Genomic DNA, 25221 nt, shown 5'->3' with positions numbered 1-25221 from the left:
AAAGGCTTTCTGAGCGTGGATGGAGCTGGCCCTGCTTTTGGCTGCTGTGTTCCAAGGGGCGTTGGTGGGTATTCTCCACACTGAACCGGGAGGCCTGGTGTCGGAGGCGGGGGTAGAGGCTCTTCACGTCTCCTGAAAGTGGACTCTGCTTGCAGATACCTTTTGTGGTGTGGCTCGCTCTCTTGTGATAGACAGATACTCTCCATCCTTGTGTGTGTGTGTGTGTGTGTGTGTGTGTGATTTAGCTTAGCTTTCTCGTGTGTTAATTCCCGCTATGGGAACTGTTGCGTGCACCAGGAGAGTTGATTTCCCTCCTCTTTTCTCATCGCCCATTCCTCTACCTGGGATAGGTGCAGCAAGCAGCAAAGCACTCTGCAAATATCTTAGCAGTGGCTCCCATCCTTGGCTGCACAGTAGAAGGACCTGGGGAACTTGAACAAACCTGGAAGCCCAGGCCGCATCCCAAGGCGGGTTAAAGGAAAACCTTGGGGCTGGGGGGCTGTTGCAGGAGGGACATTGGTGTTTTTTGTTTTTTTGTTTTTTTTTTAAGCTCACCAGTTCCTTTCAACATGCAGGCAAAAATTTTAATGAGCCACAGCTGGGCATTTGCAAGTGAAAGGTTTTGTCCCCTTCTCTCCTTTCCTCTGATACCTGTCAGTTAAAATACTCAGGCTCCCCTGCCTTCTTGACTTTCACACCTTCTTTTTCCTTTCTTTCTTTTTCTCTTCAAGTAGAGGAAAAATAAATAACTAAGGCGACCTTTAATTTGGCGCTTATGATTCTCGGGGGGGGGTCCCTATGAAAGGTTTTAGTTACCTCCTTTACCACTCATTTAATGGGAAGATACTGCGAAGTTAGCCATTCAAAATGACTAAGAGATGCTTTTGGCTTTGTCGTGTGTGGGGCAGCGTGTTTGGCCTGGTGAGGCATGACCACCTCATTTGGTGATCACAGAACTTGATTGTGGATTTGCCGCCTAAGCTGGGGTATCTTCTTCCCCTGAAAGGCAGACCACCCATCTCTCACTTGCATTCTGCCTGTAAACCAGAGAAGAAGCACTATGATGGTGGGGGAAGAAAACCCTCTTTATAGTAAAACAGTAGGCAAAACTTACATCAGACTCTTTAAAAACCCTTTTCTTTATAATTCCGAAAGGAAGGCTTTGCTCTTCTTAAAAACGAAAAGAATACGTAAATATAAGCTATAGAAAGTGAAGCTTTCCCTCTAATCCCACCCAAAAGCTGTGTTGTAATACAGCAAAATTCTAGTGCTGACATTCAGTTTGGATAATTATCTGTTGGTATTTTGTGAGGGTTGTTTTGGAATTGGCCCCTTTGACAAGGCCCCTTCGACAAGTCACAAAGAGTAACTAGAATTTTGGAAATAAGGGTAAAAATTCCCTTGGACTTTTTGGGAATGTGACGTTCTCTCCAAATCAAGTGTGATTCTTGTTTGTATGTGGAAAAGCAGTGTTTATCAGCACGCAGAGTGAAGATTTTCTGCCTCGTAATTGTTGTGTGATTTTGGGAATCCGTGTGAGGACTGGCCATTCCAGGGGCCCCCTCTCCTCCTGGCCTTGCCGACAGCAGTGATAAACCCTTTCACCACCCGAGCCTCCTTATGGGCCAGGCCGGCCCCTGCCTGCCTCCCTCATTCTCTAGTGTGTGTTAACAAGAGCCGTGATTTGGGGATGCTCCAGCAATTATGTGGTTCCAAATAGCCACACGCCTGTGGTTCTCACGCCTGTCTTCACTTTCCCCCGTTCCCTGAAAAACAGTTGTAGCTCCTGGGAGGCTCAGTAAATTGTCCAGGGAGAGGGATTCAGAAAGCAAAGTGCTGGGCTTCCCTTGTGGCACAGTGGTTAAGAATCCGCCTGCCAACGTAGGGGACACGGGTTTGAGCCCTGGTCCAGGAAGATCCCACATGCCACGGAGCAACTAAGCCCATGCACCACAACTACTGAGCCTGCGCTCTAGAGCCCACTAGCCGCAACTACTGAAGTCCGTGCACCTAGAGCCCGTGCTCCGCAACAAGAGAAGCCACCGCAATGAGAAGCCCGCGCACCGCAACGAAGAGTAGCCCCCACTCGCCGCAACTAGAGAAAGCCTGTGTGCAGCAACGAAGACCCAACACAGCCAAAAATAAATGAATAAAATAAAATAAAAAAGAAAGCAAAGTGCTGCTGTGCATTGTGGGTACCATCAGACCTTGAGGCCAAGGTTCATCTTGTCCCTGCCTGGGTGGTCCCATGGGTCACCTTGGGGAAGAGAAAGCACATTGGTGAGGACCCTGCCTGCTTCTCATACAGCTGCTCCTTTATGGGCATTTGAGCAGAGAATATTGGTCCAGTCTCTGTTCACCTCCAGCTGGACACGGGGTGTTAGGGTGACTTCTGTGCTGGCAGGAAAACCCCCCTACACCATTCTCTTGTCAGGACATCACCCAACAAGGTGCTTCCTACCTCTTGAACTCAGAATGCAAGCCATTCTCAGCGAAGTGGGTGCTGGTGCCCGAGGAACGGGGAGGAACCATCCCTCCCGTGAACTTGGCCTACCCCTCAGCTTCTAGCCCTGCCTCTGCCAGACATACCCCTACAGGGTATTTCACGAGTCACCTCTCCACTTTGGGTTTCTGTTGCCTCAGCTGTCAGGAAAGGTCCTGGTCCCATATCAGCCACACTTAACCAGGGTCAAGGATACACACGGCTACTTCCTCTCCTGCAGGCCTGGGGCGGCGCCTGGGCTGTGTGTTCTCTGGAACAAACGTCCATCTCTAGTTGAGAACGTCTCTCATGGGTTCCTGGTAGAGGCTCAGATGCTTGTGAGTTCTGTCTAGTGGGCCCACTGAGCACCCGTGTTGAGAAGCTGCTTAATTAGCATCCTAGCTCGCCCTGGCCACTGCCAAACCTGAGACCCACACCTTGTTTCTGAAGGGGTCCTCACGGCCTTGGCTCCAGCAGCGTGCAGGCTTGGTCCTTCTCTCCCTCTCCGTCCTCCCTCCCATGTAACCCCCCGTAGAACTCTACCCTCGTCGCCTGCCACGCCACACCTACCACCCAGTGGGGTGCCTGCCTTGTGGTGGCCCCGCAGTCAGTATTTGGTGAAGAAATGAAGGAAGGAGCCCTGTGGCTTCCGTGTCACCTAAGGAATAAAGTCTTGGGCTCTTCCAGAGTTGGCCCCTGGTTCCCTTTCTTCCCGGCATCTCCCCACTTCCTGCCTCGAGCTTTACATCAAGCTGCTCGTGATGGGAGCCCACACAAACCGGGGCTCTGATTCCAGGCCTTGTTCATGCTGTCACCTCTGTCTGGAATGGCTGTCCCTCCGCCAGCCTCCTCCTCCACAACACTGTGGCCCCATCTGTTAGTGTGCCCGTCACATCTGTGTCTTTCTGTGTCTCCAGGGTGTGTTTTTTGGGAATTGGGGGATGGGGAAGGGGGGTCGACCATACTACAGTCAAGTTTACCTTTTTCTTACAGCAGCTGCACCTAACAGGCACCCCATACACGCTTGGCTGAATAAATAAACGAAGGACTAAATGAATGGGTTAGTCGAAGAATGAGGCACTGTGAAGCACAGGGCAGATACTGGGTAGTTTTAGACATTTATCGTCAAGGTGAAGGGACTCATTTGGGACAAGTAATAACAGAAATGGTCTGTTGTGGCTTCCTAGAGGGCCTGGCTCTTTTCAGCCAAGAGAGAGGACTCGCTTTCCTTGATTTATTGAAAATCTGGGCAGATGTTGTAGGAGGGAAAGTAGTTGTAGAAACTACCCCGTGGAAGGCAGCGTGGTTTAGGGGAGGTGTGCGGGCCCCAGGGTCCCATTGTCCAGGTTCGAATCCTTGCAGCTTTGCAAGCCTCGGTTTGCTTAGATGTGAAACCGTCCTTAACCTGGCGTGGGTGTGTCAGGAGAAGGGCTCTCCTGGTCTCTGCTCACCTGTGAGAGGCCAACAGGTAGATTGGGGAAGAGGCTTTTTCCAAAGTGAAGGTGGAGAATCACTGCGGATCCCTCTATGCGTCCAGCCCATCCTGACTACTTCTGTGTAGTCAGGAAGTTCAGAAAACCCAGAGCTAAAGGTAAGCAGCCTTCTTTGCCACAGGATATGTAGCGCCTTTAGTAATGAGGGGGGTGCCAGTGTGGTGTCTCCCACATAAAATGAGCCTACCTGGACCCCTCTTTTATGCAACCCTAACAATTGCTTCATGAAGAAGGGGGTCTTGTGGTCATGTAAGTTTAGCAAATGCAGAATCGAGCAGAATGAAAAGGTACTTTTCTTGGACCTGCTTTGGGAGTCTGCCAGGGCTGACAAGGGAGAAATATATGTGGCTGTTCCAGAGCCTTTTCGTGGAACTCCTCCCAAGGCTGGTGTTCCAGGGATGGTGTTTTGAGAACCCCATGTCTGGCAGTGCAGGCCTGACCTTTGTCTTTGTCCACCACCATCTAAGTCTAGACGCCCAGGAGGCCCTCCTGCTTGGCCACATGGTGCTGGGGTTCAGCTGAGTTACAGGACACGGAACCCAGCAGTAACTCCTGATACATCACCACTGGTGGCCACTGGTCTTCCAATCAGCTGAATAAATAAACGAAGGACTTTTGTCCCCGGTTTGTGTGGGCTCCCATCACGAGCAGCTTGATGTAAAATCTTTTTATTTTGAGCTCATGGTGGATTCTCGTGCTGTTGTAAAAAAATAACGTAGAAAGATCCTCGTATACCCTTAACCCAGTTTCCCCCGATGACAACCTCTTGCAAAATTTCATACAACCAGGATATTCACATCAGTACAGTCAAGGTAAAGAATATTTCCATCCCCACAAGGATCCCTTGTGTTGCCTTACACCCACACCCTTTTACTTCCTTCCCTCACGCCCTTGGCAATCTCCAGTATGTTCTCCATATGTATAATTTTTCATTTAAGGAGTGTCATATAAGTGGCTTCATACAGCATCTCACCTTTGCGGACTGGCTTTTTTTCATTCAGTATAATTCCTTGGAGGTGCATCTAGGTTGTTGTGTGTATCAATAGTTCATTCCTTTTTACTGCTGAGTAGTGTCCATGGTATGAAGAGACCACACTTTGTTAAACCATGCCCCTCTTGAGGGACATCTGGGGTGTTTGCAGATTTGGGCTAATACGAATAAAACTGCTGTGAGCATTTTTGTGTGAACATAAATTTTCGTTTCTCTGGGAGAAATGCCCTAGGGGGTAACTGCTGCATTGTATGGTAGTTGTGTGTTCAGATTTTTTAAGAAAGTGCCGTAGTTTTCCAGAGTGCTTGTACTGTCTTACACGCCTGCTAGCAATGCACGAGCGGTCTGGTTCTCCGCGTCATGGCCAGCATTTGGTGTTGTCAGTATTTTTTATTTTAGCCATTCGGTAGGTGTGTATTGATATTTCTTGGTGGTTTTAATTTGCACTTCCCTAATGGCTAATGATGTTGAACATCATTTCATGTGCTTATTGGCCATCTGTAATTCTTTTTGGAATAATATCTGTTCATGTCCTGTGCCCATTTTCTAACTGGATTGTTTGGGATGTTTTTGCCGTTGAGTTTTGAGTGTTCTTTATATATTCTAGATACTAGTTCTTTGTTGGATATGTGGTCTGAAAATATTTTCTCCCAGTCTGTAGTTTGCCTTTTCATCTTAATAGGATCTTTCCCGGAGCAAATGTTTTTAATTTTGGTGCAAGTCCAATGTGTTAATTTTTCCATTTATGGATTGTGCCCGTAGGGTCAGATCTATCTGGCCCGAAACATAGATTTCTCCTATGTTTTTTTCTAAAAGTCATTAGTTTACGTTTGACATTTAGGTTCATGATGATACGTATTTTAATTATTTTTATTTATTTATTTATTTGGCTGCGTTGGGTCTTCTTTGCTGCACGTGGTCTTTCTCTAGTTGCAGCAAGTGGGGGCTTCTCTTGTTGCGGAGCATGGGCTCTAGGCGTGTGGGCTTCAGTAGTTGTGGCACACGGGTTCAGTAGTTGTGGCTCACAGGCTCCGGAGCGCAGGCTCAGTAGTTGTGGCGCACGGGCTTAATCACTCCGCAGCATGTGGGATCTTCCCGGACTAGGGCTCGAACCCGTGTCCCCTGCATTGGCAGGCGGATTCTCAACCACTGCACCACTAGGGAAGCCCTGCAAAATGACAAAGGTTCTGCGCCGTTTGAAGGTTTTCTCCGATGGCATGGCGTGGCAAGCTGGGCGGGGCGGCACGGTGGAGGGTCCCGGCAGCTCCAGGCGGTGGCTGCGACAGCCGATGCGTATTTTAAAACCTGAAACAGAGGTGAAAATCGAAGCTTGTTGTTTCATGAAAGGAGCAGAGCAAGAGTTGGCTCCTGTAGGAACGCAGAACAGGCAAGACAAGAGGATGGCGTGGTTCCGGGGTGGAGAAGAGCGGTGCTGGAGTCGGTGCCGCTTTGATGTTGCAGCGGGTCTTATCATCTCAGGGTGGATAAGAAGGGCTGCATTAGAGGGCCGACTCCTTAATCCCGCCCATGCATATCCTTAACCCTCCCAGAGTGCAGTCAGGTCGTATGCTGAAGGCTTGGGAAATTGCGTGATAAGAGATACCCTGAATCCTATGATCGGGAGATCAGAAGTCTTCCAGATGGGGCAGGAAGCAGGCCTGGTTTTATTTTAAAGGCATGTCAGTGGTATCACTCCCCAGAGGCGGGGAGGATCTTGACTTGGAGGCTGCAGCCAAGTGCTGAAACAGCTTCCTCCACGCTGGAGCTCCAGAGCTGCCGGGAAGCTGGCAGGCGAGCCGGGGAACATGCTGGCAGTGGCTGGCGGGGGGGGGGCAGTTTCGGGAGCGCCCCAGCACCCCCAGTCCCGTCTCTGTCCTCGTAGCCACAGGCCGTCTCCAGAGAGGAGCGCAGCTGGGAGTCAGAGGACACCTGGGCTCGCATGCTGTTTAGCTGGGTGACCCCAGAGCAGCGTCTTACCCTCTCTGAATCTGGCTGAGCGGTGCCTCTGTGGCGTGGTGTGGAGCAGAGGGTGAGCAAGTTTTTTCTGCTCCCTGAAAAGTGCCCAGTTCAATCTTGTCATACTTACTGCCTGAGGATAGAAGAGCCACTCTGACGCTGCTATTTAGGGCCCGCGCCCGTCATCTTAAATATAAATAGCGAGAGGTCTGGCCGGGCCCTGCAGCAACTGTGCACTGACGCGCTGTGGGCCGAGGGTCCGGGAGGCCCACGTGTGCGTGTGGAAGGGGCGGGGGGTGGCAGGATGTGCCCTTCCTGCATCTGCAGGCGGGTCCTGCCTCCCTTCGGGTCACAGGATCGGGGGGCGGCCCTGGTGGGTGCTGAGAAGAGGTGGGAGACACAGGGTACTGTCCGGAGAAGCCCTCTGCCCCAGGGGTGGTTCTGCCCGGCTTCTGTTCCGCGCAGGAGTGTGCGATGAGCATTCGTGCCTGGGCTGCAGTCCCAGCTGCGCTGCTTCCTGCTGGGTAACCTTCCTACGGCTCACCAGCCCCGCCTGTAAGATGGGGATGGTAACAGTATCCACCCCTCGGGTCGTCATGGGGCTTAAACGAGCTGAACCAGAGCCTGGTACCTAGTAAGCACGAGCTATGAAACGCGCGATTTGTTGGTCCTAGTCTGGCTCTTGTATCTCCCGAGAAGCGTGCGCCCCCTCAGTGGCTAAGCGGCAAGGGCCAGCTTCCTGCGACGGTCTGCTGCCCTGTGCAGCCGACTCTAGCATTGGACCTGTTCCCTGGAGGCTGCAGAGGCCCCCAGGACTCATAGCAGGCCTGGAGCAGGCTGTGTGCTCGAGCATGCTGGGGTTCCGGGGGCTCCAGAGGAGACTCTGGAACTGGCGTCATCCCTAGCTAGATGAAGGGTGCCTGATGAACGAGGGGAGGAACTCTGAGTGCTGGCCCTGGGGCTCCTCCCTGCTGGCACCCTTTGAAGAAAGGCCGCTCGCTGCTCCTTAGGTGGGCCTCTCAGCTGTGCCCCACCCCAGGGCCCTCTGCCTCGGGGCTGTCAGGCAGGCCAGGTGTTTGTACACTTAAGGATCAGGTCCCAAAGGTCGGTGTCTAAGATCGAATTAACAGCTTTATAAAGTATCTGTTTAATTTATTTACGTAATTGATAAGCACATTAAAACAATAGGCAAAAGAGAGGGAGGAAATTCCGGCATCCTCCTGTTCTGTCCCAGAGCTACGAGTTATAGGAGTTAAGTTCTCCCTACCTTTCCTGCCTGTGTGGTTTAGAGAGTGCACATCGGCTCCGCGTCCCACCTTTTGCTTTGGCAGGTGGTGTGGACAGTCTCCTGAGCGCCTGAGTCCTTTGGGCAGCTTGGTGGCCGAGGCTGCAATGCGAGCCCGGCCCTGAGAGGGATGAGGTTAGGTTTCCTTTGGAAATGTTGAGTGGGGCCTCCATGTTGTTTCTGTGTGGCGGTTACATTTTTTCAAGTCCTGGGTGGTGAGGTCCGTGAGAAGCAAAACCGCCAGGTCTATGAGGAGCTAATGACACAGCCTGTCAGTCTTAGATCCCTGGGTGACCCCCTTGCTCCCCCCAACCCGCCAGCTGCCAACCAGCATTTATGGACCCTGGGGAGGGGTGTTGCTCTTTGCAGCCCAGCAGCTCGATCATGTCACCCGGCCGGGGGCTTGCCCACCTAAGCCTCGTTGGTGGAGAGCCATCAGTTAGAGGAGAAGTACCCATCGTAACTTCTTCACGTCCTCCAGGAGGGGCTGTGTGAACACCCCTTGGCTGAGCCTGGCCCTAACAGGTGCTCTGACCACCTGGTTCCTGCTGCCGTCTCTCCATCTTTCCCACCTTTCTTTGCTGGGAATGGTGGCTCATCCCCTCGAATCTGGGAGAGTCTGTGCCTCTAGCTCTTGGATAGGCTTGCTGCTGGCCTTCCCTGCAGAGCCGCCCTGAAAATTGTAATGAGAAACGGGCAAGTCAAGTTCAGCCATGGGCTCCCTACTGGTACCAGGGTGTGTGGTTCCACGTGACGCGGCCTGACAACTGGGCTCCCCCCCCCCATCCCCCCGAGGTGCAGAGGATCACACCTACGTGGTAGGGTGTTCAGGGAGCAGGTTGCCAGGGCGAGGGGAGAAAAGAAGAAAAAAAGGGCTGGATTGGCTCATTTAAGGGAAGATAAAGCCGAGAGTGGCCATGTCAGCTTTGACCGGGAGAGAGAAACTCTCCGGGCTTTTCTGGCCCGGGATGTCTCTCTGTGGACGGGAGTGCAGATGGAGTGGCTCGCTGTTCCTGACTTAACATCTCCTGGCCCAACTTGGTGCCGCTGTGCCCTGCCCACATGCAGGGCAGGTTACCTCCCCATGGTCACGGAGCTGAGCGCCCAGCCAGCCCTTAGAAGTCCCTGCCAGTGTGAAATGGCACAGCCCTTCTCCCTGGGGAGCGCAGTCCAGACGTGGCTCAAAAGGGCTTCCTCGGGTCAGCGTGTCGGGTTGGAACTCCCCTGGTTGAATTTCTCCTCCTCCTTTTCCACTGTGGCTGAGGCAGGAGTGGGGAAGCATGTGTGTGGCTGTGGAGACCTGGGTTAGGGCCGATCTGCCCTCACTGCTGCCGGGGGTGTGGTGACGGGGGGCACTGGTGGCCATTGCGTGGCGAGTAAGGCCACCGCCTCCGCCAACCCCGGCTGATCTACGAATGTCCGTGTTCGGGGTCAGACTGAACTTGGGAGATGCACGATCAGCCTGAAAGTCCATTGTATTTGACATTTTCTTCTAAGGATATCTGTCAGCTTCCCTGCCTAAAAAAGTTAATTCTACATTACACCTCTCATTTTTCTCTTTAAAAACTTTTTTTAATTGAATGGTTGATATTGCCTTTTTTTTTTTTCTGAATAACATTCCTTTGTTGAGGAATGTGGTGGCAAATACAGGAGACTGAACTGAACTTGTAATTCATTTGTTTATTCAACAGATTTTTTTAAAATTTTGACTTTATATTGGAGCATAGTTGATTCACAATGTTGTGTTAGTTTCAGGTCACAGCAAAGTGATTCAGTTATGCATACACGTGTATCTATTCTTTTTCAAATTCTTTTCCCATTTAAGTTATCACATAATATTGAGCAGAGTTCCTTGTGCTATACAGTAGGTCCTTGTTGGTTATCTATTTTAAATATAGTGGTGTGTACATGTCAATCCCAGACTGCCAATCTGTCCCTTCCCCCGGAAACCTTAAGTTCCTTCTCTAAATCTGTGAGTCTTAAACAGATACTTATTGAATGTCTTTTATGTTATACTCATGGTTCTATACTCATGGTGCTAAGGATATAGCAGTAAAGAAGACCAACTAAACTTACATTCTAATGATGTAATGATCTTGGGACTACTTAATACCTTAGGAGGTTTTGTTGTGTACTGTTTACAATGAATAGACTTTTAGAGCAGTTTTAGATTTACAAGAAAATGGAGCGGAAAGTACAGAGACTTCCCTTATACCCTGCAACATGCCCCTCTGGTTTCCACTACTGTTAACATCTTGCATTAGTCTGGTGCTTTGTTACAATTGATAGGTCAGTATTGAGACATTATTATTAACCAAACCTATAGTTTTCCAGGGTTCACTGTGTTGTACATTCTTTGAGCTTCTGCAAATGTTTAGTGTTGCTTATTCACCATTACAGTATCACACTGAATACTTTCATTGCCCTAAAAAAAATCCCGTGTGCATCACCTATTCATTCCTTTCTCCTCCCAGACCCCTGCTAACCACTGATCTTCCTGCTGTCCCCACAGTTTTGCCTTTTCCAGAAGGTCACGTATTTGGAATCATACAGTAGGTTGCCTTTTCTGATGAGCTTCTTTTGTTCAGCAACGTGCATTTCCTCAGGAGGTCTCGTTTTTGTCTTGTGCTTGTAGTTTGGATTGGATCCTGATGATCTGCAGTCCTTCATGGCTCGGGTCGCTCTCGACTTCACAGAACCATAGTGGCTGACTCTTGACTGTGCCTAAGTTTCTTCATTCCAGATCTCGGGCTTCCAGCTCGATGTGTATAAGCCAGTGGGTGGGAGAACCAAACGGGATGTGGTGCATCAAGGCGCCTTGGGGACCTCGGGTCCTCATCATATGGAGTTCATCGAAACGGTCCGTTGAAGACCCCAAGGGGAAAGTGACCCCGAAGGAAGTGAACGGGTCGGGAGGTCGGTTGACACAGCCCAGTCCTGCTTTTGGAGGGTCTGACCCCGCCTGGCGGAGGCTGTTTATCCCGCCACTGGGCCACTCTTGTTTTTTGTCCGATCTCCACCTGAATAAACAGATCCGGAACGTCATCTGCAGCCAGGCTGAGAATCGGGCCAAAATTCCCCAGGGAACTGGTGATTCACCAGCAGCGGGTGTGGGGAGAGGGAGTGAGCAAGAGACAGAAGGAGACCTGCTTATTCGGAGTCTCATTTCCTGTCCAGCAAATAACCCAGGCTGGGCCGTCCTTACGAGGCACTGGTTTCTTAGGGCAAATTATCGATTTATGCAATAGAACAGATGGTTTTGGTTTTCATTTTTAAGAAGATGAATGCAAAGCAGCCCTAGTGAGAGGGTGATGCTTTCAAGTGTCATTCTGAAAAGAGAACCTTTTCTTCAAGTTGGCCTAGGAAAGCTCTTCTGGATTCATGTGTTGTTTTTAAAATCGCCTTATCTTTATTTTCAAGATGCTTATGGGCATTGGTCCCAGTAACGGGCACATTCACAGTTTTCTTGCCAATTTGGGACTTAGAATTATTAATTCTCTTTTTTCCCTTGTTTGGTGCTTCTCAGGCCCCCCACTGATAATACAATTACTCTGTTTGACACCTGGACAAGATTAGATTGAGCTTTTTCATGCTCTGTGGTTCCAGGCTGTATTCCTAATGCTGTTTGTGGGGGAATGGTACAGGAAGGAGGGACGCACGGGGGCGGTGGCATCAGAGAATGTGGTTGAATGAGGCAGCATGAAATATGGCATTTGGATCAGATGACTTTTCAGATGCATTTCAACCCTGAAGGATTTGGTTAAAAGGAATGTACCGGTGTCTGCCGAGGCTGCACATATGTGGGCTCCGTGACTGTGTACCAGCGCCACCCTAGACATCGATGCCTGCCCGAAATGCAGGCAGATATGCACCAAAAGATACGTGCAAAAAGGCATGTCCCTGTGCGTGGCTGTGGTTTTTGCAATAACCCAAAGTGGAAATAACTCAGTGTCCATCAGCAGTAGAATGAAAAATAAATTGCCCTACGTTCCCTCAAGAGAAATACTACGCAGTGATGAAAAAGACTTACGTCCTGCTAATGCAACAACATGGAAGAGTCTCATATGTGGAGTGAAAGTAGCCAGATACAGAAGAGTCTATATGGAACGATTCCAGGTAGATAAAGCACAGCAACAGGCAAAATTAATCATAGGTGGTAGAAATAAAGGTTCCCTTGGGGAAGAATAAATGACAAGGAAAGTGGCAGGAGGGAGCCTGCTGGGATGTTGAAAATGTTCTGTATCTGTCATGTGGTTACACGGGTGCAGACATTTTGTAAAAATGCATTGAGCTCTACATTTATCATTTGTGCCCTTCTCAGTATGCCTGTGATATTTCAGTAAAAACGTTTGCAAACAAACAGAACAACTGTCCCCCTGCCCCGACCACGTGGTCTGTTGGATAGTGCTGTTTTGCAACAAAAGAGAAATCGTCTTCTTGTGTGTCCTTGAAATGATTAATGTTTTTTAGCGCTTGCAATAATACAGTTGAACCCCCTTAGGTAAATATCAGGGCTACTCGGATTATTAAATCATTAATACCGTGTACACACCTTCATCCTGATCATTTGGATGAGACCTTGGAGCACCTGCTGTGTGGGGCAGTGGGGTTAGGTGCGGTGGTACAGAGCCGTAGGAAGAATTCCAGGGCAGCACAGTGATGGGCCAGGTGCAAAGTGCTCTGGGTGCCCAGAGGCTGCAGGGTATGGAGTTTGATTAACCACGTCTGCCAGGGTCACTGTGGGGAATGGGGGGGGGGGAGGGACGGGAGTGGTGGCAGGTGTATTACATTTTTACCCCCATTTCTGGGCTAGATTGTGTGAAACTCTTTCTTAGCCAGAGGTTCAGATGAGGCAAGAGCTGTAATTTTGAGTTTTGCTGATTATTAAAAGTTTGATGTTGAGGTAACATGATGGAAAACTTGCTGTATCTAGTAAGAGTCAACACTGCAGGAGTTGACCACGTGTACTGCTGTGAGTCACCCTACTTGTCTGGGAGAGCTGAGGGCACGCCTGCTTAGATATTAGGACTGGTGTGTTGGCCAGCTTCAGCGTGTTTCTTTCTGTCTCGTTGGAAGAACTAAAAAGAGTGAGGATGCACAGTGTCAGTGTCTGTTCTCTGTAAGATCACCCTGTTTGCCAGCCTGCCTCCACTGGCCCCGGTCAGGAACCTGGATCATCTTCTGAGGAGCATAAGAATGATGTAAACTTAGGTTCCGTTTCACTTCCTGAAGGGGTAGGAAAGGCATCATTGGGAAGGATGGCGATTCGTGATGTCTGACCTGGGCCTTGGAGGGAGCATGGGAGGGTTCTCTCTGCTGCAGAGAGGTGTTTAGCCCCATTTTGCAGGTGGTTAAACCAGATTCAAAAAGAGTGATTTGCACACAGTTGGAAAGCTGCATCAAAGCTAGAATTAGAATCTGGGTCCCTGCCTCCCAGAAACCCAAACTGGTTGCTCTATGGTGTCGATCAGGGGCCAGATCTGGCTCACAGCTTGCTTTGGTAAAGAAAGCTTTATTGGAGTATAGCCACACTCGGCTCACATATTGTCTGCGGCTACTTGTACACCCCACCTTCAGGGTTGAGTTGTCATGACAGAGGCCAAATGACCCACAGAGCCTAAAATATTTAAAATCTGGCCCATTATAGAATCCATTGCTGACCCCTGGTGTAGACAGTAGGTGCATAATTTCAGCAACCAGTTGTAATCCACTTGACCCACCTTGACGCTGCTTCCTTTGATCCCCTCGCCCTTTCTTCCTGTTCTCTGTGACACGAGATCTTTTCCACCACTAACGGCACTACCTTGTAAACTGTAGTGGAACAATCACTTATGATGAAAAGCTTTCAATGTTGGTTTCAAACGCCTCCGTGTGTTTTACTGTCTAATTTAACGTCGACTCTGAAAATGTAGCCCAGTGGAGAGAGCTTATCTTTCCCGCTCTCTGCCTTTGAAGCCGGATTTTATTTGTGAAGCCTTTAACAGGTGTTGGTTTAATAGACTTCTGCCGTATTACGGTTTCTTCACCCCAGAGGACAGCCTGAGGGGTGCACCAACCCGGCGTGGAGGCACAGGCTGTATGATTTGGCCACCACCACCCGCCCCCCCCCCAGTCCCTGTCACCACAGAGTTGTTCTGATTCTGTTTGGTGGCAGAGAAAGGGCTGGACTGCTCCCGGATGAGACCAGTTAGAAGTGCTCCTCTAACACGGTCCTCTCCCCTGCCCTCTCCTCACTCTCCTTTTGTAGCCCTAAGGGCGTCCCTTTGCAGCTTGTCCTGCGCTGTTCTCTTCTTTCCATCCAGAGCATCCATCGCTGTGAACCAGAGCTTCATCCGCCTTGTTTGCTCAGCTTGGCCCTCCACAGCTCTCTGCAGACTTGCCGCTCACGCAGGACTCTGGGAGGCTGGTACAAAAGCCGGCTTGGCTGAGGCCAATGACACAGACCAGTGTGAGCTGACCCGGGAATAGCCAGCCAGCATTCACATGTAGCCGAGCTCTGCTGAAGGCTTACGGATTGAATCTGGGGTAGTGCACTTAAAATTCCGCCTGGAGAGCCTCTGGGATGGGCTGGCGAGTCCTGCTCCCCTGGGCTTGCACGCTGGCTCCTCTCGTGTCCCGGTTGTGTGACCGCAGGTGAAGTCCAGCAGAGCTCTGAGCCCCAGTGTCTTCAGCTGTAAAGATCATAATAGTACCTTCCTCATGAGATTGCTGTGTCTTTTCACGGAGCCTCCACCCTGGGCCTGCTGCCTAGAGGTGTGTTCAGTAGTTGGTCGGCTATTGTTAAAAAGAACTTGGACAAGGATTCAGAGGTTATAAAGATGAATGGGGGCCTTGAAAACTGGACAGTTAGTTACATTAAAGGAGTGACATAACCGCTCGTGTTGCATGTGGCATTAAAACATGGAGAGTTTTATGAAAGTGGGACACCTCTCGAGGAGGAGGGAGGCTTCCCTGAATACTGGGTCTTTGAACCTTGATGGACAGGTGTCCTGAGGGGATGTCCCTGGTGGGGTAGGGTTTGGTGGGCTGGGGTCAGGGGCGTGGGCCCGAGTCCCACTTGCTACAGGAGTGAGAAGGAGGATGTAATCTAGCTGGCTGGGGACCCATCAGATCTCTAGGCCCCCTGAAACCTGCAGAAGCTTCAATCTGGGATTTAATTTGAAGCACAGCTCCCCAAATAGCCCAGTCTCTCAGTGGTGGGGGTTTTGACACCCTCCAGCTGGAGCAGGCTCGTTTCATGCATGAAGCTAAGAGTGAGAGCTCTGAGTCAGCCCTTTGTTCCCAAGAAGGAGTCAGGCCTGCCTGTTTGCACTGAAGTGTGGGGAGGACTAGGAACCATTCATTCCTTCTTTTTCCAGAGCACCTGCTGCAAACTAGATCCTGAGCTTCGCTCTCAGGATACAGATGTGTATCTGATATCAGAGCTAATAAAAACAAGAACCCATTTTATTGAGTACCTGCTTCACGTCAGGTCACATCAGCCCACGGGGCCTGGGAACGTCACACCACCTTTATAGCGGTTCACACCTGTCAGTGGTATAATGGGGATTTGAACTCAGGCAGGGCCATGCTCTTGGCATGTTCTTCAATGCTATGCCATGTTCCAGCCCATGAAGAACTCATGGCCTTGGGTGGAATTGCCAGGGTCCCCAGAGACATCTAACAAGGTGTGATTCTTGCTCTAGTGAGAGAAGGGAGATAGAGCTGTGTGGTCAGCTTTCCTGAATGGGAGGAATTCAGGAAGAGTTTGATCAGGGTGCTGGGCTAGAGTCTAGAGCAGAGAGACCAGACCTGGAGGGAGAAGATGATGTGCATTCTTTGAGCCCCAAGAAGCTCTGAAGCCACTGTGTGCTAGATCATTTGTCTCTGAGCAGTGCTGCCACAGGGCAGTTGGCAAACTCTTTCCTTCATGTTTCCTGATTAAACTCATCTGCTTGCATGGGTTTTTCTTCTACTTAAATGTTGATGAGCCCCAAATCTGTGTCTAGGCTCAGCCTTTCTGAATTCAACCTGTATTCAGTCTTTGTGATTCCTTTAACAGTTATTTATTGAGGACCTCCTATGTGCCTCACCCTATTCCAGTGGTTGGAGACACAGTAGTGGTCAAAACAAACAAACATCTCTGCTTTCACGGAGCCACATCCTGGTGGGAGAGAAGATGTTAAGGTAGAAATAAGCAAAATACTGGATGTATTAGATGATAATTAGAGATACTGAGAGAAATAAAGCAGGCAAGAGAGTGGAAAGTGTGAGAGTGGGGGTGGGGGAGGGAGGAGGGAGAAATGGTAGGGGGAGGGAGGCTTGTAGTCTTAGAGACTGTGGCCAGGGACCCCTCATTGAGAAGGTGACATGTGAAAACAGATGGGAAGGAAGTAAGGGCATGGGACCTGCGGATCTCTGGGGGAAGAGCATTCATTCCAAGCAATGGGAAAGGCAAGTGCAAAGGTCGTGAGTCAGGAGTCTGCCTGCCGTGTCTGAGGGCCAGTCAGTGTGTGGGGCAGAGTACAAGGCGGAAGAGCAGGAAGTGAAGCAGCAAGGCGAGTGCGTGGCAGATCACATGGGCCTCAGAGGCCATCGTGAGGACTTCGTCCTGAGTGAGACAGGAAAGCCATCATTTGAGTTTTAGGCAAACAAGTCCTGTGAACTGGCTGATTTTGGCTTTGTTTTGTTTTTAAATTGTAGTAAAATACACATTACATGAAATTTACCATCTTCATCATTTTTTAAGTATACAGTTCAGTAGTGTTAAGTGCACTCGTGTTGTGTAATCAATTTCCAGAGCTTTCTCCATCTTGGAAAATGAAAACTCCAAACTTATTAAACAACTCCCCACTCCCCCTCCCCACAGCCCCTGGCAACCGTCGCTCTACGTTTTGTCTCAATGAATTTGACTACTCTAGGTACTCATGGAAGTGGAGTCATAGGGTATTTTCACTTAACGCAGTGTCCTCAAGATTCATCCATGTCATAGCGTGTGTCAGAACTTCCTTTCTAAGGCTGAATGATAGTCCTTTGTATGTGTACCTCTGTCATGTTTGTCCATCCATCTATCCATCCATCCATCCGTCCATCCATCCATCCATCCATCCATCCATCCATTGGGTTGCTTCACCTTTTGGCTACTGTGATTAATGCTGCTATGAACATGGGTGTACAAATAACTCTTTGAGATCTGCTTACATTTCTTTTGGATGAACACCCAGAAGCAGAATTGCTGGGTCACACGCTGGTAATTCTGTGCCTAATTTTTCGAAGAACTACCACACCATTTTCCTCAGCAGCTGCGCCAGGATTCCAGTTTCTCCACATCCTCTCCCCCACATACCATTCCAGAGTTTGTTTGTTTTTTTAATAGTAGCCATGCTGTGGGCGTGAGGTGCTATCTCATTGCATTTCCCTAATGCTTAGTGATGTTGAGCGTCTTCTCATGTGCTCTTTCGCCATTTATCTTCTTCGGAGAAATGTCTATTCAAGTCCTTTGCACGTTTTTTGATTGAGTCGTTTGGGTTTTTCGTGTTGTTGTTGTTGTTGAGTTGTAGTTCCTGTGTATTCTAGATGTTCACTCCTCATCAGACAGGTGATTTGCAGAGGTTTTCTCCCATTCTGTGAGATGTCCTGACAGGATCTCTATGGCTGCTGGCTTGAGAACAGGCCATAAGGGCAAGGATGGAAGGTCTAGCCAGTCGCCTGGTTACCTTAGCAGTTCTGAACTAGAAAATTGAGGATCACCATTCTCTGCACCCCCATCTGTCGTCTCCAGGTCCTGTGGACCCCTCTCTTCTTCTTCTCTTGTGTCTGTCTCTCTGTTGCCGCCACCTCTCACCTGGTCCCCTGGGACATAGATGCCCTACTCCTCAGGGCATCTGCGAGGGCTTGCCTGCTGTGGTCCCCCTGCCTCTGCCCTGCCCGTCTCCTGCCAGCATGCACACCCCACCCTCCGGAGCTGGCCCCGGCAGCCTCTTCCGGCAGAATCCTCCCCAGCTCCGCTCTCCCTCCCGGCAGGTCTCATCCATCCTCGCTCACACGCTCCGTTGTTTCTCATCTCCATGGCTGCCTCTTCTGCTCAACAGGGACCTCTTTCCAGTGTATGAAAGAGACCCGTCTTCGTCACAGCATCCTTCCTCCAGCCTGGGCCTGGCACAGAGCAGGGGCCCAGAACGTGTTTGATTCAGTGAATAAATACACAGACGAGAAAGAAGAAGGAAGGTGTAAGATGAAAGAGCCAGAGGAGAGGACGGGGTGGAGGGGCAGTGGGAGAAGTGGGCGGGGCCTTGCAGCTGTCCCGTGGTCCCTTGAACTGCGTATGGTCCCTCTTTGTGTGACTTGGGGCCAGCGGCGCCCCTTCCCTTCTTTCCTCAGACCTTCTTTTCCCGGCTCCCTGGTACTGCATTCAGAGTTCCTGGATGAGGCTCAGCTCTGTTCCCTTTATTTCTTGTTCTTTTTTCCCATACTTTACATAATAAAGGTCTTCTTTGCTATTCTTTTTTTCTTTTTCTTTTGGAGTCAGAAAACTGAAGAGACTATCTTTATTAAGAACTTAATAAAGAACTCAAAGAAAGTAGTTTGGGCCACATGGAGGGAAAAGGGGCCTCTCATTCTGGCGTGACTTTGCTGTGTGTAAAGGAGCTGTACCCTTGTAAATGGATTTTTGGGTTCAGGGCCTGGGAGAGAGGGGAAGAAAACAAAGGCGTCGGCGAGAAGCCCCAGAGCTTCTGGGAAAGAGGGCCTTGTTTATGCCTGTTGGAAACGATTTGGTCAAGTGTTTGTTTAAGAGAGATGCCACTTGGTTAGCGACGCCTGGCTCACTTGTATCGTGTTCAAGAATGCTTTGATTGGCTGGAGACCCCGATACTGTTTACTCAGAAACTGGCCGGAGTGAGAGGCTGGAGCCCAGAGGCCCAGCGCTACCACTCCACAGATTCTGAAATATCTGAGTATTGGGATCGGGGCCGCGGTGGTTTGAATCTGCCAGGCAGGGCGAAACCCACATGGGGGCCACCTGCTCCCTGCAGCCTTGGCATCTGTCGAATTTCTCCTGATTAATAAATACTGGTTGGCGGGTTAAGACTGCGGGATTTTTTTAGCAAGAGGGTTAAAGGACAAATAAGTCTTGGAGGGAGACAAACATTGAACACTTAACGTGAACATCTGCCAGACGCAGCAGTGTGGTTCAGGTGGGATCATCCTTGAAGTAAAGGGTGTGGCCCCATCTTCCAGATGAGGAAACTGAGGAGCAGAGCTATCAAGAGTGTGGAGTTGGGGCTTCCCTGGTGGCGCAGTGGTTGAGAATCTGCTTGCCAATGCAGGGGACACGGGTTCGAGCCCTGGTCTGGGAAGATCCCACACGCCGCGGAGCGACTAGGCCCGTGAGCCACAACTACTGAGCCTGCGCGTCTGGAGCCTGTGCTCTGCAACAAGAGGCCGCGACAGTGAGAGGCCCGCGCACCACGATGAAGAGTGGCCCCCGCTTGCCACAACTAGAGAAAGCCCTCGCACAGAAACGAAGACCCAACACAGCCATAAATAAATAAATTACAAAAAAGAGTGTGGAGTTGGAGGTGCAGGGGATTCGATTCCAGTTAGACCCAGCACTGAGTTCCTGTGTCCCTTATTAGGTTGTCAGGATTTTGCAATCTTTTTTTCATCCCTTGTGCCTGTCGCCACGCCTGGTACATGGCAGGTGTCGGTAAAATGTGAGGTATGTGATGATGCGTTCCGTTGGATGAAACTGAATTCTGGGCTCTGGTGCCTGCATTCTTGTAAGTGATGGGCTTGGACTAGGTTCTGAAGATTCTAGATGCGAGCCGCATCAGAAGCTGGCTGGTTGCACTGGGCACATCCTTTGTGGGAAGGTGTACCAGCAAGATCTGAGCGCTGATCATGCCAGGCTGCTCTCCACACGTCCGAAATATCACCCCTGTGTTCCTGTCCTTGGGGAGAGTAGCCTGGCTTAGAACTTGGGCAGACAAACTTGTCACAGACAAAGAATTTGATATTGTCTAGCTCCTGGCCTGCAGGTAAGAACTTGATGGAAAGAAGGATGGGAGATGTCATTTAAGTGTGCCGCAACTAAGACCCGACGCAGCCAAATAATTTAAAAAAAAAAAGGAGTGTCATAGCGTTTTTAATTTTCTGAAATTGCAAAGCAGCTAGGGAAAAAAATGTCTGGAAGAAGGGTTAAGGAAAATAGTTTCTTTGCAAAATGACATGCTGGACTCACCTTCCTTTGTGTGTCTTAGGCAACACAATAGGATTCGCAGCGTGGAGGGGAGCCAGCTGAAGGCTTACGTTTCCTTGGAGGTGCTGGATCTCAGCTCCAACAACATCACAGAGATCCGGAGCACCTGCTTCCCGCACGGACTGCCCATAAAGGAGCTGTAAGTGCCTTGGGTCTGCCGGCAGCCCTCAGGTCTGGACGCAGGCGGACGTTCCCTCCTCTCCTCCAACGTGGCCCGGCTGAGTCAGTGGGATGGGCACACACCTCCCCTGTCTTCCCGCAGCAGGGCAGGGGGCAGGAGACCCAGGTCCGTCGTCCTCTGTTAGCCCATTCATAGAGCGTCTCCAAGTCCAGCGGCGTTATTCTGACGGTAGAGGCGGCTGAGGAAGCCTGAGGTGGGGAGATGTTCAGTAGCCTCACAGGCTGACCATTTAAGAGCAGACTCTAGGCCTGAAATACGTGGCTGTGTTGACCACAAAGCCTGTTTCCTTTCTCCTTCACTGGGCTGCCTCCCACGAAAGCTTAGAACAGAGGTTCGGGGGTACTTAGATGAGTGACATCGGAGCGAAACCTCTCTGTAGAGATTCAACCAGCCAGTGCCCGTGCATCCTCTGAGTTCTCTTGACCTTCTCCATCTCTTCGTTGGTCTGTTTCTCTTCTGCCCATCCTACTGCCCCATCTCACAGCCCGCCAATTGGCAGACAGAAGAAAAACAGTCAAAGCCTATTTAACCCACCGCTTATTGGTAGGAAAATGTTGCTTTGGGGAAGAAACTGAAAACTCAGGCTAAAAAGGCATGTTCAGGTGACAGGTGAGTCCCCATCCCCTGCATTATTCGTGAGCACTTTGGAGGATTGTTCGTGAGGCTGGCTTTAGGGGTCGTTGCGACCCATGTGTTCAGAGACCAAGGCCAGGCACGCAGATTTTTTGCGATCCCCGAGGAGAGGAGCGGTTTCCTTCTTAGGCTGCATCGAAGTGCCAGAGTTGGAAAAAGGAGGCCTCGGCCAATCCTTCAGCCGATGTGGCAGTGCTCAGCCCTCACTGAGGGCTTTTGAAAGGTGTCCCGCTGCCACCTGGCACTGACTTGTCTGGGACAAAGAAACCACCACTGTTAAACTGAATTGCAGTGACCTTCTCTCTCTCTCTGCCTAAAAGCAGGGGATGTTGTACTTTGGCAGATGCTGACCGGTATATCTTCATCACACAGACTCTTCTTCTTTAATCTAGAGTGTTAAGAACAAACAGTCCAGTTCCGTTTGCACGGAATCCTCATGTGCCCTGTCCTGGGCCGCTGCCTGATGGAGGCGAAGCGTGCCTTCTTCCATTCTGTTCTCTAATGTAGAAAATTCTCGCTGGTCTTTTTCTTTTTTGCTTAAGCCACAAAAAGCACCATTGGTCTAGGGAAGGTAGAAGGAAAAGTGTTGGGGATAACTTCTCATAGGAAAGACCAAACTGCTTCCCCCTTTTCTCTCCTTTTTTTCCCTTACTTGATGTAATTTACATACAACAGAATGCACAGACCTTAGCTGCCCCGTGCATTGCGTTTTGAGGGAAGGTGCCCCTTACACATGTAATCCTGTAGGTGGACGTCCCATGCAACTATTGCTTGTTTTTTAAAGGGATTCCATGCAGACCCCTTAAAAAAATTTTTTTTTCATTGAGATACAGTTGATTTTATAGTATTATATAAGTTTCAGGTGTACAGCCTAGTGATTCAGAATTTTTATAGATTATAGTCCATTTATAGTTGTTATAAACTATTGGGTATATTCTGTGATGTACAGTATATCCTTGCAGCTTATTTATTTTATTCCTAGTAGTTTGTACCTCTTAATCCCCTACCTCTGTCTTGCCCCTCTCCCCTCCCCTCTCCCCACTGGTAACCACTCATGCAGATCTCTCTAACTAGAATGTTTCTTTGACACATTTAAAATTATTAAAATGAATTGGTTTATGCACATTTACACGTCATACAATGAGACCCACTTCAAAATTAAGGGCTGGTTTCTCCAAATTATGACATCCACTCTGACCTTGCTTCGCAGTGGACTTTCTGCTGCCTGAGGCTCTTCTCACCAACCTTGAACCCTAACCCTTGGGTAGTGGGTGCGAGGAGGGACTCCTGCAGCGGCCCAGCTGGGGTGCAAGGATGGCTGGGGTGGAGGTAACTGACTTCCCTCCCACCCTCCTGGGGTAAACCCCTCCGGCCACAAGCAGAGCGAGCTCTGGGCTCAAACAAGGCTCCTGTCGAGCCTGACACAGATGATCCTGACACCTGAGGCTGGGGGTAGAGGTGGGACTTGCAGCCTCGGGATGACAGGTGTCTCGTTGGAAACCCATCCTTCTGGGTGTGTTTCAGCTCGTTTTCCTAACTCAGGCAGGCCTGGTGTCTGTAACAGAATGAGGAAGGCCTCCTACTGACCACTGCATTTTCTCTTATGAATCATTCCAGCAACCTGGCGAGCAACCGGCTCAGCAGCCTGGAGTCGGGAGCATTTGATGGTCTGTCACGGTCGCTGCTAACGCTTCGGCTGAGCAAGAACAGGATCACCCAGCTTCCCGTGAAGGCATTCAAGTTACCCCGGCTGACACAACTGTGAGTGCAGAGCCCTGCACTTTAATTAAGCTTAGCCACGCTGCATGGAGGCCAAATGTCCCCCAGCACCTCGATCCAAATGCACCCCCTTCCCCGCTGCCCCTCGGTCAGGCTCTGCATCAACTACCGGGGATGCGGAGCCTAATGAACGCAGATTAGAAGCTGGGTCTGGTGCCTGCGGGCCGCCCCAGGTTGCCGAGAGAAGATCCACCGAGGACGTACATGTCTGTCCTCGTCGGCACTTTCCAAAATGCAGTGAGGAATCCTGCTGCCTGGCTGATCCTGGCTAATGCTTAGACTGTGGGCGTGGGGTTCCTTATTTATCTCCGAGGTTTTTGTGTTTTTTTTAAGGCACCCAGATAATCTGTGCTGTGGACATTACAGAGTCCGGCACTGCTTGGGCAGTTTGAGAGGACGTCAGTGTAGCCAGAGGTAGGAAGCAGGAGATGGCTCACCATCTTCATCTCCTTAATCTCATAAGGTAGTTAATTGATTTTTTTTTTAAATGAAAGGGTGTAATTGTTTACTTTTTTGACCAGCACGGCTGAGTGCCCTCCTAGAATGGTCCAGGGTTTGGAGTCAAGAGAACCTCTCTTTACCAGAACCTGATGGACTGTTTGTTCCCTGGTTTTTTTTTGTTTGCCGGTGTCCTTTTTTTGTATCAGAAGAGTGTTACCTCAGGAAAACAAGCTGATAATGGATGTTTGGTTTAAGCAGAACAACACAGCTGTTCACGGCCAGGTGTGGCGGCAAGACGGGGTGTGCCCCACCCTGCTCACTGCTGTGCTCCCCCCGCTCCGACACCCCTGGGCGGTGGGGCCCGGCCGTGCGCTCTGTGGTGCTGGAGAAGCTCTCTGGATGCTCAGGACCGTATGTGGGTCATGAGACACTGCAGAAGTATTTGGGGAAACCCAAGGGCTTTCTGGTCAGGCTGTGCTCTCCCTCCCTTGAGTATTACCGATGGAGCCAGTTCACCGAGGCTTCATCACACGGGGGCTGGAAGCCCGTGTGTACACTTCGCAGCGTGCCAGATGCCCGCTCCTGAGTGCAGTCACTTCTCTCCATCAGTAGAGGCCTGAAGAGTGCCTCAGTGGGAAATGTCATCGCCGTTTGATACCCAGTGGTTAGATTTTTCCTGGGTTGAGGCATCTGGTGTGGGTTTCTGCTGCTGAGTTAAGAGACAGCTCACCTAAGACGTTCACCTCCTGAGTCATACCCCCTCCTCACTGCAGAGTCATGGGTGCTTGGGGAGGAAATGGGAGCACTCGCTCATTCGGGGGTGTGGTGGGACCGGCTTCTGGGAGCTCTGGGCCCCCCTTTCACCAGTTAGCAATGGCCCGTCAGCGTCTGCATGCACGTGGGCGTGCACGTCTGTGGTACGTCTTGGCTTCCCGGGATTGTCTCTGGGGACCGCGTGGTGATGGTTGTAGGCGGGGCGTGGGTAGGGGACGCTCTGAACCGCTGGCTTCGTCTCTTTAGGGACCTCAATCGGAATCGGATTCGGCTCATCGAGGGCCTGACGTTCCAAGGGCTCGACAGTTTGGAGGTGCTGAGGCTACAACGAAACAACATCAGCAAGCTGACGGACGGCGCCTTCTGGGGGCTGGCCAGGATGCAGGCGCTGTGAGTGCGGGCCAGGCGCCGGGATTCTTGCAGGCGCTGAGGGATCATTTAGGACCTCGGCCGGACCCAGCCCCTGCCCTTTGGGACTTCAGCTGGGCGCCACTCAGGGTCTTTGGGGACTTCGCCAAACCTCAGGGTGTTTTTCTTGCAGGTTAAGAAAATCTCTTGGGGGGAGTTTCATTGGATTCAGTGAAGTGAGTTGGTTCGTGAGGATGGAAGAGGGGGCTGTTTTGCTGGGGCTGCTTCACCTCCCCGTTTCCCCTCCCCTTGTTAACCCAACACAAGTCCATGTGCCCCACGCACAGTGAGGCCAAACAATACCAAAACGTCGGAGTTTGGAGCAGAGAAAGGTTTATTGCGGGGCCATGCAAGGAGACGGATGGCTCGTGCCCCCAAAACCCCAAACTCCCCAGAGGGTTTCAGCAAAGCATTTTTAAAGGCCAGGTGAGGCAGGGGCGTGGCTGGTTGGTGCAGACTTCTTGGTGTAGGAATCCTTTGTTCCGATGTTCCTATAAACCTCCAACAAGACAAATGTTAGTCGCTGTTCTGCAACTTTTTATCTCTGTGTGAATAGAACA

The 25221-nt window shown here is 50.4% G+C and overlaps 1 protein-coding gene across 1 annotated transcript in view; it reads left to right on the top strand.

The window, feature by feature from the left end:
• The window catches only part of LRIG1 (leucine rich repeats and immunoglobulin like domains 1), a 119276-nt gene that overhangs the window by 58847 nt on the left and 35208 nt on the right, over positions 1-25221 (top strand). The window contains exons 4-6 of the mRNA XM_036868495.1: positions 20447-20584; positions 22877-23020; positions 24500-24643. Of these exons, the coding sequence (XP_036724390.1) occupies positions 20447-20584; positions 22877-23020; positions 24500-24643 (426 nt within the window). The remainder of the gene's footprint in view (positions 1-20446; positions 20585-22876; positions 23021-24499; positions 24644-25221) is intronic.

This window comes from Balaenoptera musculus, chromosome 11, assembly GCF_009873245.2.
Source record: "Balaenoptera musculus isolate JJ_BM4_2016_0621 chromosome 11, mBalMus1.pri.v3, whole genome shotgun sequence".
Taxonomy (NCBI): Eukaryota; Metazoa; Chordata; class Mammalia; order Artiodactyla; family Balaenopteridae; genus Balaenoptera; species Balaenoptera musculus.
Note: the sequence above shows the minus strand (reverse complement) of the source record. Positions and strands in the feature narration are given on the sequence as shown.